We start from the raw sequence: 17405 nt of genomic DNA, 5'->3' as shown, positions 1-17405 counted from the left end.
ATACTATACTATATTGTTTACATTGACGTGACGCGTACGGAGGTTGTCCTTCCAAGAAACCGGCTAACGGCACTCGGAACGGTGTTTTCGTGTATCGCACCTTGTTCGGAACTATTGTCGCTGATGACTCGGCTCCGGAACCTACCTGATACATAATGTCGTACTAAAGTTCACCCTCACAGGAGGCCTGTGTCTCTACAGTGATTAATTTTCATAGATTTGATTGTTGATGATATATTATAGTGAAGTCCATAAATTAATATATATAAAAATAAATAATAAAATTAATGTTACATAACATACATATTTTTATTTTTATTTCGCTAAAAAATACTAGGTATATTTTAAATTGTTTTTCGGTCTGTTTATTTTAGCCTATCTCGCCTGACGCGTCGTCATTTTAAACACCATAATGGCATGCATAAATGTTAACAATATAATGGTCTAAATATGATGTCTGGAAGAAATCGCTCTAAGCGATAAGACCGCCCGTTGTACTTAGATGTAAGCTCTTATCTATTAGTCTCTTTTTCTCGACTGTTAAATAAGTGCAATAAAAAATAAATAAATGGTATAAATGATTAAGCATTTCATTAATAATTGATACATTTTGTATCCATTTGTATTTACAGCTCCTAAACTCTTAATTAATACAAATAGACTATTCAATCAAATAACTAGCCAATATTCTCTTGGCATTGAGCCCACTCAGAGTTCTGTATTGTTCAAACTGCTCGTTCATTGATTTCTGTACTGAGGTAACTAATATAAATAACAAGTACCCTGCGGCAGGTTAAGCTTTTTTATGGATGTTTTCTCAGTACATTAAATAGTAAATCGTGAACAAAGCTATACTGTGTTTATTTTTATGAATCTATCTCACTATCGAATATTCTCGATATTGTCAAATATATAGTGATTAAATGAAAGTTAGTGACGTACATTGCTGCAGTTATGTATTGCTTGCCTGCCTGCTCTCTTAATTAATCCATACATGTTTCAAGTATCCCATATGCACTCGATGTTCGTGGAATCCTCTTATTGTAAAATATACGATTAGTTTTCATTCATGAAAACGAAAGCGGAATAACACCTAACAAAAATTATGTCGCTTATACATTTATTTATATTTATTATGTTTCAATACCTACCAACGAGGTTTTACGCAAACTTTAAGTTATAAAAATTTTTACTCAGCTGCAACTAAACGAAAAGTTTGTTCGAGTAAAACATTTTGTTACACAATTGGTTGTAAATTAGTTCCGCTAGTAACAGTCTTAGTGACGAATGTTTTAATTGTTTAATGACTGCTTATTAGAGGTGTTAAGTTATACAGCTTTATTGAGATGAATACGAATTACGATGATTTTCATCGACTGATAAGTAATTGTTTTCAACAAATAAACTAATCCGTCTTCCAATTGTCAGAACTAGATCGAATTGAAATTGCGGTCCCACCACATGGCAGACACCAGCTTTTAATAAAAAAAGAAATACAAATATCGGTTAACCCAGCAGAGTGCAGGTACCCATAAAAAACGCAAAAAATACAATCTTTTTTTTTGAATTTGGTTTAGAATACATAATATGTCGTTTTAAATTTGTTTCATTACGGTAAATATGATCATTGCCTCCTATTTATTTCCATAAGAAGTTCATATCAATACATAAAATTCTATAAACTAATATAAAAAAAAAGAAAGCTGTATGTCGTGAGATATGAGATTTTAATTTCAAATTTAGCTCATTACGTCGCACCCGTTAACAAGTTTTAAGCCTTAGAGCGATTTCGTCAGAATTATAATTATGAATTTTATATCAGTAAGAAATTTCCTGTTTACTGAAGTTTTTTCAGAAACATCTCAGTACATCATATCATCATCAGCATGATATGACTAGATCAACCGTATGACTAGATGTAGGAAAGCATTACGCGTTATTTATTAAGCTTTTAAGAACAGCTTATCAATTTATTTGAAGAAAATTCTCAGATCCGTTCTGAGTCATACATCATTAGGACAAAATGTTAAAAAGCCTTGGATTCCGTGCTCGTGAGTCACACAGCTTTTCTTTTTATTTCGTAACCGGTTATGATTAACTTATTAGTCAAGGGACATAATGCTTTATCATTACTATTACGTTAGTAATCTGCGATAAGAGGATGGAGAAACCGATGCGAAGACGAAATCGTAAGGTAGAAATTATATTGTACTAGCTGCACCCGGCAAACGCTGTTCTGCCTTACTCTTATCCTTTAGGGGTATGAAAAATAGATGTTGGCCGATTCTCACACATACCCAATACGCACACAAAATTTCATAAGAATCGGTCCAGCCGTTTCGGAGGAGTTTGGCAACGAAAACTGTGACACGAGAATTTTATATATTAGACTAGCTGCGCCCCGCGGTTTCACCCGCGTAAGTCCGTATCCCGTAGGAATATCGGGATAAAAAATAGATGTTGGCCGATTCTCAGACCTACCCAATATGCTTACCAAATTTCAGAGGAATCGGTCAAGCCGTTTCGGAGGAGTATGGCAACGAAAACTGTGACACGAGAATTTTATATATAAGAAGATTTAATGAATTGCAACAGTTATGAAGTTTAGTTGTTTTTGAAATCGACAGCGAGTCATAACCAAGTATCGGCAATAAATTAGAACAATGTCAAATATTACCATTATAATTAAGGATAAAACGTTGTTGTTAAATTCGATAATGTAACAATATAATCTATTCTCTATATTTTAAAGAATTTGTCAAGTATATTTCTGAGCTTGTGATGCTGTTTTTTTATAAGCCACGTTATTTGGAGGGTCATAGGCTATATTTTATATTTTTTTAACTTTGTTAAATTAAATTTTTACTGTAGTTGTTGTGATCCTAGCACAATAAAATCCTAACAATATTGTGGGTTTGTTATAGGTAATTATAGACCACGATTCTTATTCGCAGTTGGCAAGTTACCCATGTCTCAACCCTTGTTATAGAGCCGACATAGGAGTTCTTATTTCTCCTTTCATGTCCTGTAAATTGCATAGTCGTTCAGAAACAATGCAGCTCTCGAGAATCGAACGTGTGTTGTGAACGAATCGATATCGCTGATGTTGCATTTTGATTGTCGTTACTACCCACCTACTTTGTTACTTCTAACTATAGTGTTTAGGCTATATGATGCATATATGCGTGACCATGTTTTTCGCGAACTATGTTTATGTTCTTTTCTTAGAATATGATATGGAATTTTTTGCAGAATAATGATATGAATTATGATCGTCGAATTGATTTGTACAACTACTGTTTCATATTAGGAGCAATTAGTTCGATGATATTTACACGCTAGCTTCTCATCCTCATTCTGTCCGCATTGACCCGGGATAAAAACTAAAATGTAGCCTACGACACTCATAATTAATGACTTTATAGAGGTAAAAGAATTTTTAAAATCGTTTCAGTAGATGTAAAGATTACCCACTTTCAACATCACAAACTTACAAATTCACAAATTTGACCTCTTTATAATACTAGTATAGATGAAAAAGTAGTATTCAGAAGTCGCATTATTATTCAAAAATAAACAAATAAATTAAAAAATTCGGTACTAACTGTGATTTTGTCACATGAGCAATATATTTTCACACCTTGGAATATAATTTATCCTCAGTTTCAATTTATACGTAATTCGTGGTAAATTTTGGCATTATCATAATATGTACAGTTTCTAATTTAATTCAAAATATACCAACGTAGCTACGTAATGGTTATGCTAGTAAAGTTTACCCCATAGTATTGTACTGTAAAGTAATAAAAATCGTCACAGCTCAACCCCCGCAAATTCGCCCGGGCCTGCTGTACATACCCTATTGCAAAGCTTCGGGCGGGTGCCTTCACGGTACTATCCCTAGTTACGAATTGTAAAGAAGTTGTAAAACAATCAAATAAATAATAATCACAATATAACACAAGTTAAGACTAACAATTAATAATAAGACTTTCATTCATACTTACCCTCTTAAAAAAATCGGTGATTGTATTGATCACAACATGTGTGTAAATACAAATCATCAAATAAAATCCAAACAAAATTCTTCTAGGCCACACATAAATATAGTACAAATTGTAATAGATTTTAAATCAGTATTTTGTCACACACAACATTTAAATTTCAAAACACTGTAATATTTGCAAGTAACAATAATCAGAATTTAACAACGTAACGTCCAATCCGTTCAAAATTCATCAAAAGACTGGTGATTGGTGAAAGACTGATTCGTTCCAGAGATTCCAGTTCACTCTTCATTGAATGAGTGAGAAATTATGAATGGACAGTATGGAATGGAACGACTGGAGCTGCATTAGTATAAATGACCGAATCAAAACACAATAAAATGTCAGACTGTGACAACTGACAAGCAAAAAGGTTTTGGCTCCGTCTGCCATCTAGTTTTCCATGTATGAAACTTCTATATACTACTCATACATACTTTTATTTTTTATAATTTGGTTCTACAATAATTGGTAACAATGCGGCAAATTTTGTTTTTTGTAATCTTTGAACATTACATTTTTTTATTCTTAATTATTACAGAACGTAAATATAAATCCATACCTAACTTCACACCATTCAATTTATTATTGTCTCATGACACACGGACAATGTCAATTTCTGTCACTATAGTTTACGTCAAACATGGAGGAGGACCGTCTCTTTGATGAAAGAATTTCTATTAGGGAATCTGCTAGACCCTTAAAAAAATATGGGAGTACATGCAATCACATGAAAAGGAATGAAGAATACATCAAGCATGTCATGTCTAAAGGCGATACGTTACAAGGAATTGCGTTAAAGTACGGTGTTACTGTAAGTGAGAATATCATAATAAATGTTGATAACTGGATTGTGGGATGAATTTTTGATGAAGTGAACTTGTTTTCGGTTTTAGATGGAGAAGATAAGACGAGCGAATCGATTGTTCGCATCGGACAGTTTGTTCTTGCGAGAATATTTACTGATTCCTGTTACGAAGGATTCTCCATTTTACGAGAATGGTGAGAGAGTGACTGACATAGCGCCTCCAAACCACCGAGCGTCGATTGCGGGCATGCCTACGCGAGACTTCTCCCCTGGCAGCCCGGATGAAAAGGAGTCATTTGATAATTTCCTAAACAGATTAGACTCATCCATTGCAACAATAAAAAAACATGTTGAAAAAACCAAGGAAAATAGCGAGTGAGTAATTTCTAATATATTTATTATAACAGATTTAAAGTATTTCTATGCAGTTCTGTATTGAAGAGCAATGAACTTCCTTTGTGATTAGATATGAACTTATGACCTTATTGTAAAGAATAGCTATTATATTTCAAATCAGACATCGTTAAACTCGACAATTTGTTGTTTGCTATTCATGAGTTTGTACCATAGTATTGACCATTGTTTATAGTGGCAATTATCCAAAATTGATGCTAGTAGAAATAATTATTTCTCATAAATGTTTTAACACTATTTAGTAGATTTATTTTAAATAGGAAAACGAAATAAATTATATACGTAAGCACCTGATAAACACCCAATAGAAGAATAAACAAAAAAAAAAACAACACCACTTTAAAAATTTGGCAATGCGACATTGTGACCTATTTGTATAAATTAATATAAATGTCAAAGATGCATTGACAATTTATTATTAATTTTAGATTAATGGTATCACTGGTATCAAAGTAATTTTTTAATACTTATTTGATCAACTCGGATAAATTTTCACTTACTCAAACATTATGCAAGTACAAATTTTTTCACACTTCAATGCCACTTTACTTCAAGTGTCCAGTTGTGAATAATAGCTTGAATAATGATACACTTGAAGTAATTCATTCAGAAAAATGTATCATACATTTTTGTAAACAATTGATAATTCAATTTTGCAAAGTGAACTTCTATATAAATTACTTACTACTCTATCTATATAAAATACTTAAAAATATTATACTATGAGGTCTAGTGTCTTTACGAACGAGCAACCAAAAACAAATTCAATATATGCATGAAATGATACAATATTTGTGCCAGAAATTTTGTCTAGTGCGCCAGAAGTATATAAGATAGTTTTGTTTAAGGACAGGCAGGCAAGTTGCCCAGCTTCCTTTCTGTCTGGCTTACTGTGTAGACACAGATCACTGGAATGACAGTTATTGCATGAATGTATATTTCTTTGGTGTTTTTTGTGTAAGTTTTGGAGAATAACAAATCACAATTCTTTCTAGATTTTCATTTAGTTGGGTAATTTATATATATGTTTGTGTTATGTTCATAATTTTTTTAATCTATACCTCTCACTACACTTTTTCATATATATTCAAATAGGTATTATTTAACATATTATTAATAAAGTATAAGCCCTGATAAGACAGCAATCATTGAGTCAATACATGGCTGGGAGCTACTCATAGTGATAAATTTGTTTACCAAATTTGATAACACAACCTTTGATGTTAACTTTAATAGTTTGTATTTGGGATACATATATACTATACCAATATAAAATGTTATAGATAGGTAAATTTGTGATGTTGTATAAGATAATGTCTGGATGTATTGAACAGATTTTTAAGATCACTATTGGATTTGTATCTTATCCCTGAGTGCTATATGTACAATGGTGGTAACAAAACTGAGGCGGACTGCTAGTTATTACTATAAAATGATTATTAATATAATAGCAGTAAATTAAAATTAAAGATATATTTGAAGGTTCATTTAAATAAATGAGGTAAATGCATAGAAATTTGTAAAAGTTATGCATAATGTTATGAAATTATTTTCAATATTATCTTCTCTCATTAAATAATGATTATTATTTTATCTTAAATGCGAACCTCATCCTTTTTTTTGTAGTCGTTCGAAAATGATTAGGTATGTACCTACAAAAACTAATGTTAAATGTAATAATTTTTTTTACCAAAAAAGTTGCGAGGTACCGCTCCAGATTCTGAGACCAAATGACAAGAACTAATATCAAAAATAAAAAAACACAACAATCGGTTGAAAACCAACCTAATTGTCCAGTAAACAAATAAAGAAATGTCGAATAGAGAACCTGTCATTTTTGGAAACGTGAAAAAATTAACGTACGTACATATGTTGACACAGTAAATAGTCGGAACCTGGAATGCTCTAAGTCCGCTATAATAAAAATTTGACTGCATCAAACGCGTGCGAAACATTCTATAATTTGTATACTTTCTACGACTGACAGTCACATGACGGTTGCGTAAATACCTTTCGTATTTTGTGCGCAGTCCGTGCTAACATAAGAGATAAGTTTGCGAATTTTCTTACGTTGTACGGGGTAATCTTTGGATCTGCTGAACCGATTTTATAAACTCTATTATATGAAGCATTGTTATCTCTAAGTGTCAAGGGCTGTTTATTTTGTTTTCATACCGGGTCTACCCGGGCGAAACCGGACGACCAGTTAGTATTATAATATGTATATTATTACTAAACCTATTTATTCTACGATATAACCCTCAAATGCATTTTACCAAGCAAGTAGTACGGTCACGAGCTATGAGTTAGGATTGTCAAGGTTAACAGTCAATTAACGGTAGGAAGTTTTTGCGCTTTGTTTTTCAATATAATACCTAAGTATGTCTTTCTTTCATGCTGCATTGAGTTTTATCGTAAAACCCTCTATTGCGTTGGTTTGTAGTTTTTCGATCGCTCTTCCGTGTTGAGTATTACGGATTGATATTAAATTATACACTACGTTATGAAACATTAAAAATCAAATCGAAATGAGTCCAGTATTTTGCATGATACGTGTAATATTGTAAAATAAGGAAATAATATTATATATTGTTGCATTCCATGAGTCGAAGTCATCGTCATCTTGTTTGTTATTAAGCGACGTTATCAAAAACAATGGAGGCTTTAAGCGACTGAATCTTTAAACTGACCTGACTGAATCCTCCCTAGAACCATTGATCGTATTTTTACTAGATATCTTATTATAAGTGTAGTGATGCTGCTCTTACATTATTTATATTAGTTCTATATGGCTATGTAACTAATTGTCTCGAGATATTTTAAAGATCATTTGATAAGATAATTACTCGTACTATCTACATAATACATGATTCATCATTCTGTTATGGTCTTTAGTTTGATCAAATACATTTAAATTACTGCATTAATATCTTAAATACATATATTATACATATATCTAAACACTGTTTCCGTTACACCTACATAACACAGCTAGATCTAATAATATCGATAAATATGCTAATGCGACGGTAGATTTAAATTTTTTATGTATTTCGTAATAATGTGCACATTTTAATTGTTTGACATATCTATATTTTCCATACGAGATATATCTACATCTTAAATATGCATGTTAGTATAGCAAGATTAAGAGTTGAAATATTAACATTTTTAGTAATTTTTTATTTATTTGTCGGAATTTTGACGTTAAAATTTCTTCCTTCGATATGTGATTCAATCGGTTTTAACATTTTAACATCGAGTAATGTAAAAATATAACGATATCTCATGCAAGTGAGTGTAACGTAATAATTAGACGTAATTAATAAACCAGCCAGTAAACTGCGCACTTATGCATTAATTATTTATAGGTATTATCGACAAAAAATATGTGTGTGGATTGTGTGTGGTCGTTTTGATCTTGGTTTCTTTTTAAACTAAGTCAAAAAACTATCACACATTTTCTATACTAATAATATAAAGCTGATGATTGTTGGTTTAATCGCGCTCATCTCATAAACTAATGTGCCGATTCTTAAAAATTCTTTCCTTCGTTCCTCAGGCGAAGTCGGCCGACCGGCTTCTATTTTTAATAATAAAATATGGTATATTTAATAATAGATAGGATTTATCGATAAATTAATGTTTTTCTTAATTTTATTCATATTGTCTCTTCTCATATCTCAGTAAATCCGTTGAAAATTTCACCTTTAGTTCAAATATCCACGATAAAAATATGTGATACAATAACATTTCAATTTTCAAGCCTTTCGAACATAATAATCCAACGATATGAATAACACTTGACCGTGGGTGGGTAACACTTTCCGACTAAAAGACTCTCTAGAGCTTTCGACGGTCTTGGTACCGTCAGCAACGGGGCTATAAATTTTTTTATTATTTTAAAAAATTTATATCCGCGAAGTTATGCTGAAATGTAGACGTAAAACATAAATAGATTCGTGGAAATTTTGTGCGTTGTTACAAATATTGACATGGTCGACGTACAGTAGAATTTATCTCTCGCAGTGTAATCTGTTTCAATATGCAGATATCGTTCAAAGTTATGAAGAATTTTATTAAATTGGACGTTGGAAAGAATGTTCTATTTAACGGTTCTAATAGAGTTGTTAATATCGTTAAGTATGATTACACGAATTAAAACACGCTTCATATAACTATTCTTAGGTACATAATACGTGTACTCGTTCTCGATACGCCTATTGTTTAATTTATAATAATAAATTATTTTATTTTTTATTTTTAATAAATTAATTTTACTTAGAGGTTATTTTCCATGTTTAAAACTTATCCATTCAATCGTATCGTACTACCCAATAAATGAAATGAAAATATCATCTCATACATATGTCAAAACTCGAGCCATTGGAGAACATTTTTGAGTTATTGTTCACATAATGGATGAATAAATTTTTATCCAGGGTTGAAAAAGAATCCCAAAATGCTTTAATTTTTTTGTTGTTTTAGAATTTTATGCATGATGTTAAAGTTAACGCTATCGTGTTTAAATTGGTCACAAGACAAAAGTAAAAATTACCGCCTTTTTGAACTTGTGTATCTTAATTATACACTCGCAATATCTGTTGTTTATTTGTTTACCATTCATCTCTTATCTCTATACAATAAATAAATTACAATAAACATTGAATAATATTATAACACGGATCTTGATTTCCTTTATAATTTCTTGTTTTATAGAAAATTGAAGCACGTATATGCCGACTGTATTTATCATATTATATTATTTACAGAAATTGTAACATAATTCAAGGATAATGTTCTTATTGTTGTGTCTATGACACATTACGTGTTAAATGAAAAATGTTTTTACAACACGACACCGACTTTTGGCTGTTTTATGAGCGTGTTTGAAAATATGCATACTTTGCTAAAGCGCGTTTGTAGAGCAATGTGAACTTAAGATACTTGTAACAAAGTTGAAATTTGTTTGACAAAAACCCGAGTAACCAATACTGGTTCAATTTAGTTGACTATAAATTAATTCTCCTGTCTTGGTACGGATTGTGATCTTGTTTAGTTTAAACTAATGTAGTTAATATATTTTCAAATATTCCATTCATACATTTTTGTATAAATTAAAAATATAAGAATAGAAATAAATGTAATAACCCATAAATTATAAAGATATGTTTATGATAATTAAAAATAGAGATATATTAGATCTACTCTTTACATTTCCGAACGAAATAAGTCGCCAGCTTGTATCTTATCTGTATGATACGTGATCCCAGTGTGATTGCTAACACCCACAAACATAGGGTCTGGGTACGTATCATAATCCTCAATTGCGGTCATAAAACTATTTAAGTAGTGGCCTAACAGTTTATACCCAGTTATGTATTATATATGGATAGTATATTGTTACGGAATCTCTTATATGACTTGCTATTATTGTTCATCGTGGATTTTTTTACGTCTATGTTTCGTCTTGTTTGATTATAGCGAGTATTATATTAGGAATAAAGAATTTTTAAAGTTTATTAAACGCGATTTATTTATAACATTACCCACCGTCCGTCTCTCAGGGAAAACGTTCGCAGTAGAGTGTACGGAACGTCGTATTAAAATGCTTAAATCGCGTTTAAAATCCGATTATAAGTTTTTGATATTTAAATCTATGTTTATGCTTTTTGCTAAGTAGTAATACGGATCAAACAAGAACAGCCCCTAATTGTTTCCAAAGTAATAGTTGTTAAATTCCAAAATAAAGTTTGAAATCCAAAAAATGTTGGACATACGTGGCTAAAGGTTTTTAACGTATGAAGGTACTAAATTTCTATGATGAACAAATTGCATAAGCCCCTTCGATGATTGATTATCAGTATTTATTTTGAGTACATTGACTCAAACATTTATGTAAGACTGGGGATCTCTGCATATCCAATGGTGGATAGATAGATTTTGGAAATCGGTCGAGTAGTTTCTTCGATTAGTGCGTTCAAACTATCAAATTCTTAGACTTTATATTATTAGTATGGAGGATATTGAAGATATTAATACACATTACGATATAATACGACACTACGGTTTGCTTAGATAGTTAGCCCGAGAGATTACCAAATTATTAGATCTCATTAGATGGACATTACATTCATAGTCATGCTAACAATGGATTCAATTCGATTATGGAAAGGATTATCACACAAGTTTCAGTAAACTGCCTAATATCCAATTATAAGTCCCCCGAGGTTTATTTAATAGCTCAAACTCGTACATGTAGTCGTTTAGTTTATATTTGACGAGGGTGTGCCTCACGTGTACCTGGCAGATGACTCATATTGAAGTAAAAAGAGTTAATATAACAGGCAGATTAAACGTTGCTTCCTCCGAATTCAAATGTCTAGAAATATTATGAGAAAATCGCACGTGTCTTCCATCTAAAGTATCTAAATATGAAAGTTTTCTATGAATCGTTTAATTCTGATTTATAATTTTGATGACGAGTAGCTTCTTGTTGGATCGGTTTAACATTGTGTCTTTGTGATATAAACTGCCTTGTTAGTCATGCAGCCACAAATACGCCTCCACCACCTCGGCTCTTGGGTTTGGTCACAGGCATTGTGTTATTCTTATCTGAGATTGGATGTGTACTACGGTATAGCAAAGTAATGTCAGTATCATGGATTGTAAGTGGCTACTAACGTAAAAACTTTTTTATATTTACCATGTTTTTTAATATGGAAATCGCAAACTCAAATTCAAACGTACTCTAAGAAGGAAACTTAAAAGAACTTACGTGCAATCTATTGTTATTTTTCTTAAATTATCCTCTGGAACAGGCTTTATGGTAAGACAAAAGTATTGGGTGATGATACGTTCAAAGGAGTACGCACAAATATGACTATAATTCATTTATTATCCCTACTATCCCTACTAATCCCTACTAATATTATAAATGCGAAAGTAACTCTGTCTGTCTGTCTGTCTGTCTGTTACGCTTTCACGCCTAAACCACTGAACCGATTTTTACAAAATTTGATATGAAGATAGAAATGAACTTGGGAAAGAACATAGGATACTTTTTATCGCGAAAAAAGGGTAGAAAGGGTTGAAAGAGGGGATGAAAGTTTGTATGAAAGTTCGTTATTGTCAAACCGATTTTGATGAAACTTGGTATAAAGATGGAGATGAACGTGGGAAAGAACAAACCACACTTTTTGATGCGAAGAAAATACTCCTTACCGTGTCGCGCGATATAAGCGAATTCTACGCGGGCGAAGCCGCGGGCGAAAAGCTAGTTGGATATAAAGTAGGAAATGAGCAATGAGGATAACGTCTAGGACCAAATAAACAGTTACAGGCGTATTTTTCCCATAACTGCGCTTTCGTTCTTGTATTAGCGTGATTGACTTATATTTTGCTCCAGACCTTCATCTTTACAACCGGTTTAAAAGATTTTGCTTAAAAAGCAATAAACGTTCACATAAAATTTTCGGCATTGCAATATAAGTTATAATGTTCTAGATAATTGACGCACATTGACAAGTTATCGCATACGTGTTTATCTCTAATTTACTGCGAAACATCTGCATACTGTCACTTTTGACGTAAGTCATTCAACTACATATATTGGTCAGGGATTAAATGAACATATTTTTTTTTGATATAACCGTATTATCCGAAGCTAATGCATTTTTTCATTAAAATTAATTGAATTTTAAATGACCGACGAGCCTAATTCTAGGTCATTAACCTGGTCTGATAGCCTTAATTTGAATAAACCTTTGATAAATTTGTTGTGACATTTAAAATAGATTACTTAGCGATAGATAAGATTAGAGGTCTCGCAAAGTCTATGACAAATGTATGGCTTTAATACACAATTTTTGACAATTGTACGCCACATGGCAGATCACAGTGAATCACAATAAATCAATTTGAATTTGAATTTTGAATTCGACCACAGACAGCATTTTATCTTAAAACTTTCTGATGCAACGCAATTAGAGAATTATATACTAGATAAACTATAATTATATACTAGACAATTCCTACGGGAATTATGGTAATGCTAATAATAATATTTTTCTTGTTATTAAGTGCTTTATGAGAGAATAATGAGTTACAAGATATTAAGAGACTAAATAGCATAGCTGTTTTACTTTTATATTCTAAGAATTTTGGATATTGGCTTTAAAATTCCGTTGAACAATCTTGGCAAAGTACCATGAAATCAAGTGATGTATTTTCACTTCGTGGGATACGCAGATGCAATCATAATGCAGTGGTGTAGGTTTCTTGTATTCTTATATATTAAGAGAAATATTGTTGATCTCAAAAGAGCATGCATTTGGAATGCCTTTGAATTTTTTGCTTTGCAGATTGGTCGCTAAATAAAAATATATGAATATGTGAAATACAATTCAATATCAGTTGGTTGGTTTATGAATATACTATGATGCGTTATAAAAGTGACGTAAACAAGTGATGAAACCTACAAAAAATTTCAGGACGTCTTCTTTACATAGACTCCATTTTAATATCCATTTTAATTTAATAATAGACAGCCGTCCACCCGCCTCAACCAGTGGATTATCCTATTCGCTCAGGTATTTTTGCTTCTATTGACACACTGACTTAACATTCCAGCTTCGTCAAAGGTTTCGAAGACGACTTCGTCCGGCATCGGCCGACCGCTCGCTTACGGCAGTCCGCCTCTATGGGCGCGTCGACCTCCTACAATGAGGTGATCCCACCGCCGCTGCCGCCGCCGCCCTCCGCACTGACACACGGCCGGAGGGTGGACAGCTCGTTGAAACGGCTGGAGAGGGCACACGATGACCTGTTTCAGTTGTAGCGCCCGAGACAGCGCAGGTGAGTGTATTACTGGGAGTCTGTGGGTCAGAATTGGAGTTGGTGTGTAGTGACGTAGACTTAGCGACAAGTTGGTAACATTTCCCACCTAACTCGAGAACGTAAAATGGTCTTTGGAAAAAATTTCAAAGAAAATAGACAATTTAAAAAGAGAAAGAAAATAGTCACATTTAACTTGCCCCGGGTAATGTACCACTACTATTTCACCCCCATAGAACATTGGGGTGAAATAGTAGCACAGTAGCATTCTACTGTGTTTTTTTCCGTTATTTGGAAGAGGCGGTGGCCCCTGTCCCTTTCCTTATTCTTCTCAGTCCATTCCATTAGCCCCGGATCTATGATATTTTAGGCGGGGCAAAGACCGATAAATGCCGCCCCTGTCCATTTATGTTTATATTTAATTACCTTTGCTATTAGCTGGAGACCTGTACCCTTTACCTCACATAAATCCTTTCCTTATTCCTTACCACTTAAAAGCTGGCAACGCATGCTCTAATGCCCTAGTCTTTGCGATGTTATTCGTGGGCGGTGGTGATCGCTCACCCACCAGGCGACCCACCAGTTCAGTTGCCCGTTATAGGATAAAAAACCTGATGCTAAAATAGATAGGCACTTTTATTTGCCTATAAATTATTTATTGATTTAATTCTAAGATGTTGAACATTTTTAATTCAAAGGCATTCTTGTTGTGAAGGTTGTGGACGTCACTGCCAAAATTTCCATTCGGTCGTAAAGTTATATGCTATTGGATTTATGTTTTTTTAGCTGTGAATCTTTGGTCTACCACTAACAGATGTTCGTATCAGCTCTCAACGCTATAAAAGTAATAATAGAAATGGATATTTGAATTTGGACTTCAAGGACATAGGATAGTTTATATCCCAGATCCAAACACCACGTGAGCTAGAACTTTCTGGGGAAAACACAGAGACTGTCTTTTAATAAACAGGCGAAGCCGCGAGCGGAAATCTACTCTAAAATAAATATGAATCACAACGTGTTACTATTTTGCAGATATGCGCGTTTCCAATAACTGAGCCGCGGCGTCAGAACGTTCGTGCGGGATGATCCGACGTCCAGCCTCCGGCGTCCGGCGACGGGCGTCCGACGCCTGGTGTCCGGCGTCCGGCGTCCACCGTCTAGTAATAATGCTCTGATCTGTTATATACGATACCTGGGCGGTTTAGGATTAAGATCTTGCTTTAATTTTTTTAATGAATATATTAAGTTTAATTAAAAGTGTATACATTTCTTGCTGAAAATTAAATATTTAATGTGTTATACAGTGTAAGAAATGCAGTGTTACTTTGTTTCATTTACATCGCTTGAATAAAGCGTAGAATATAAAAGGGATTATTGATACTAGTAACGTATGAATGTTTGTAATTATTGCATTTATAATGCGATCTAACTAAGAATAGGATCGAGCTAGCACCATATTGTGACGTCATAATATTATTTCAAACCAATAATTAAAATCAGTTCAGCAATAACGTTTGTTTTAAACACAATGTTTCGAATACAGCACATGGTCGCGTGGTTTCCCAGTTAAATCTGATAAAAAGTCTTTAATTTCTATACTGATATTTATATGAAAAAAAAATGTTTCAACTGGATCGTCATTTTCAAATGATATTTGAAACTAAATTGATTATTGACGATCTATTGGGTATCCTTAGTTGGATCGAATATAACACGCAAATAAAAAGTATGATTAGATAATAATCTTTTAATTAGCAGCATAATTCATACAAGTCAATACTATATTCAAAATTTTTTTAACACTAAAATGTATTATTTATTAATCTTTGGAATTCGCAATGTACAAGTGGTGGTTTAATAAAATATTACCCGTCTCATATTTTTCAAAACAAAAGACAGAGACGGATGGAATGTTTACTAGCTTCATTTGTTTATTGAGGCTTTTACCGTATTAATGGAAATGTTATAATAGGTTTTTATTTTCTTTACCTCCCAGGTTATCCTATAAGAGTAATTTTAGTAGATTGTTTATTCATCATTTTCATACAAAGCAAAACAATAATTATGTTAAACTTTATCACAATTTAAATCAAATTCAACTACCCACAAAAAATGATGGTGTAACAATGTAATAGTAGAACCATGGTACACTGTCATTGTAGAAATCGTGAGATCTAGTCTAGATCTAGGTTCCATCAGTTAAGCAAAGTTATAATGCATTTGCCTCACATGGGACACGAGACATCACATTTTTAGCTGTTTATGGAACTCTGAAATAGAACTCTAGACGAAAGAACACTGCAACTCGTGTAGTAATTGCATAAACTAAATACATATAGTAATATAAGCATATGCATAATTCATTATTTTATTAAACGTTTAAGATTATTTCTTATAGGTTCATAATACCAAAAATCTGAATTGTTTGAAAACTATTAAAATAACTTTATCAATATATATTTTTGACTATTTTTAATTACGATTTAAACACAATTTTCTTTAGTTCTGATTAGATACCACTAGATTTTGCAAATAGAAAGATAATTAAATCTCCTCTATTTATGTTAAAATAAGACAGAGAGAGATGATTATTATTTTTATTTTATTTTAATCTGAATACGTAATTTTGAATCAACAGAAATATACAATTTCATGCGTTGTGATAAAATATGTTATAATTTCGCTTAAATGCTTACGAGATGATGTTTCTATGAAAGTTACTCTTGATATAATGTTGAATATACCAAATAACGTAATAACGTAACGTAATAATAAATAAAATAATCAAACACGCTACGATTTGATAACCCCGTCGCTTTGGGAAAGCTAGTTAAGACATTTTTTTATTACATGTCTCATTAAACCTGTAAAGTCATGTACATAACTAAATACTGTTTTATAATAATTATGTTTATTTTCGGAATCGTTTTTTAAATAAATCCAATAAACAATGTAAATAATTGTATATATACATGATGAATATCGCATTTCTTGTTACATATGTTAAGACAAAAGTCGTCCAAATATAATGTATAAATAAATCTTGAATTTGTTAATTTAATTCACTGTTTTTAATTTGTAATAACGTTATTTCATATTTCAGTGTAAAGTTAATCTCATAATATGCATAGAAAATAAGTATATCATTTACATAATATATCTCTATATAACCCTAAGTTAAGTCATTCGAATAACTTTCGCACTTAGATTTATAAAATATACGAACTGAAACATTTGTGATGCTTCTTTTAGTAAGATTTTGAAGAATTTAGAAACAGAACGGATACAATCATCCAAAA

The 17405-nt window shown here is 32.2% G+C and overlaps 2 protein-coding genes across 3 annotated transcripts in view; one reads left to right on the top strand and one right to left on the bottom strand.

Moving 5' to 3' along the window:
• The window catches only part of LOC119828843 (myosin-I heavy chain), an 80524-nt gene extending 76299 nt beyond the window's left edge, over positions 1–4225 (bottom strand). The window contains exon 1 of one of the 2 annotated variants that reach the window (XM_038351128.1): positions 4008–4225. The gene's annotated coding sequence lies outside the window, so the exon portion shown is untranslated. The remainder of the gene's footprint in view (positions 1–4007) is intronic. The other variant, XM_038351129.1, reaches the window with a different exon arrangement.
• Positions 4226–4657: 432 nt separating this feature from the next.
• On the top strand, positions 4658–17167 carry LOC119828859 (lysM and putative peptidoglycan-binding domain-containing protein 2). Its single transcript, XM_038351148.1, has 4 exons — positions 4658–4860; positions 4943–5229; positions 13900–14124; positions 15139–17167. The coding sequence occupies exons 1-3, from the start codon at positions 4690–4692 to the stop codon at positions 14105–14107; spliced, it is 666 nt and encodes a 221-aa protein (XP_038207076.1). The 5' UTR covers positions 4658–4689; the 3' UTR covers positions 14108–14124; positions 15139–17167.
• The last annotated feature ends 238 nt before the right edge of the window (positions 17168–17405 follow it).

The sequence above is a fragment of the Zerene cesonia genome, chromosome 8 (assembly GCF_012273895.1).
Source record: "Zerene cesonia ecotype Mississippi chromosome 8, Zerene_cesonia_1.1, whole genome shotgun sequence".
Classification (NCBI taxonomy): Eukaryota; Metazoa; Arthropoda; class Insecta; order Lepidoptera; family Pieridae; genus Zerene; species Zerene cesonia.
The sequence above is the reverse complement of the archived record's forward strand: the minus strand, read 5'-3'. Positions and strand labels throughout refer to the sequence as shown.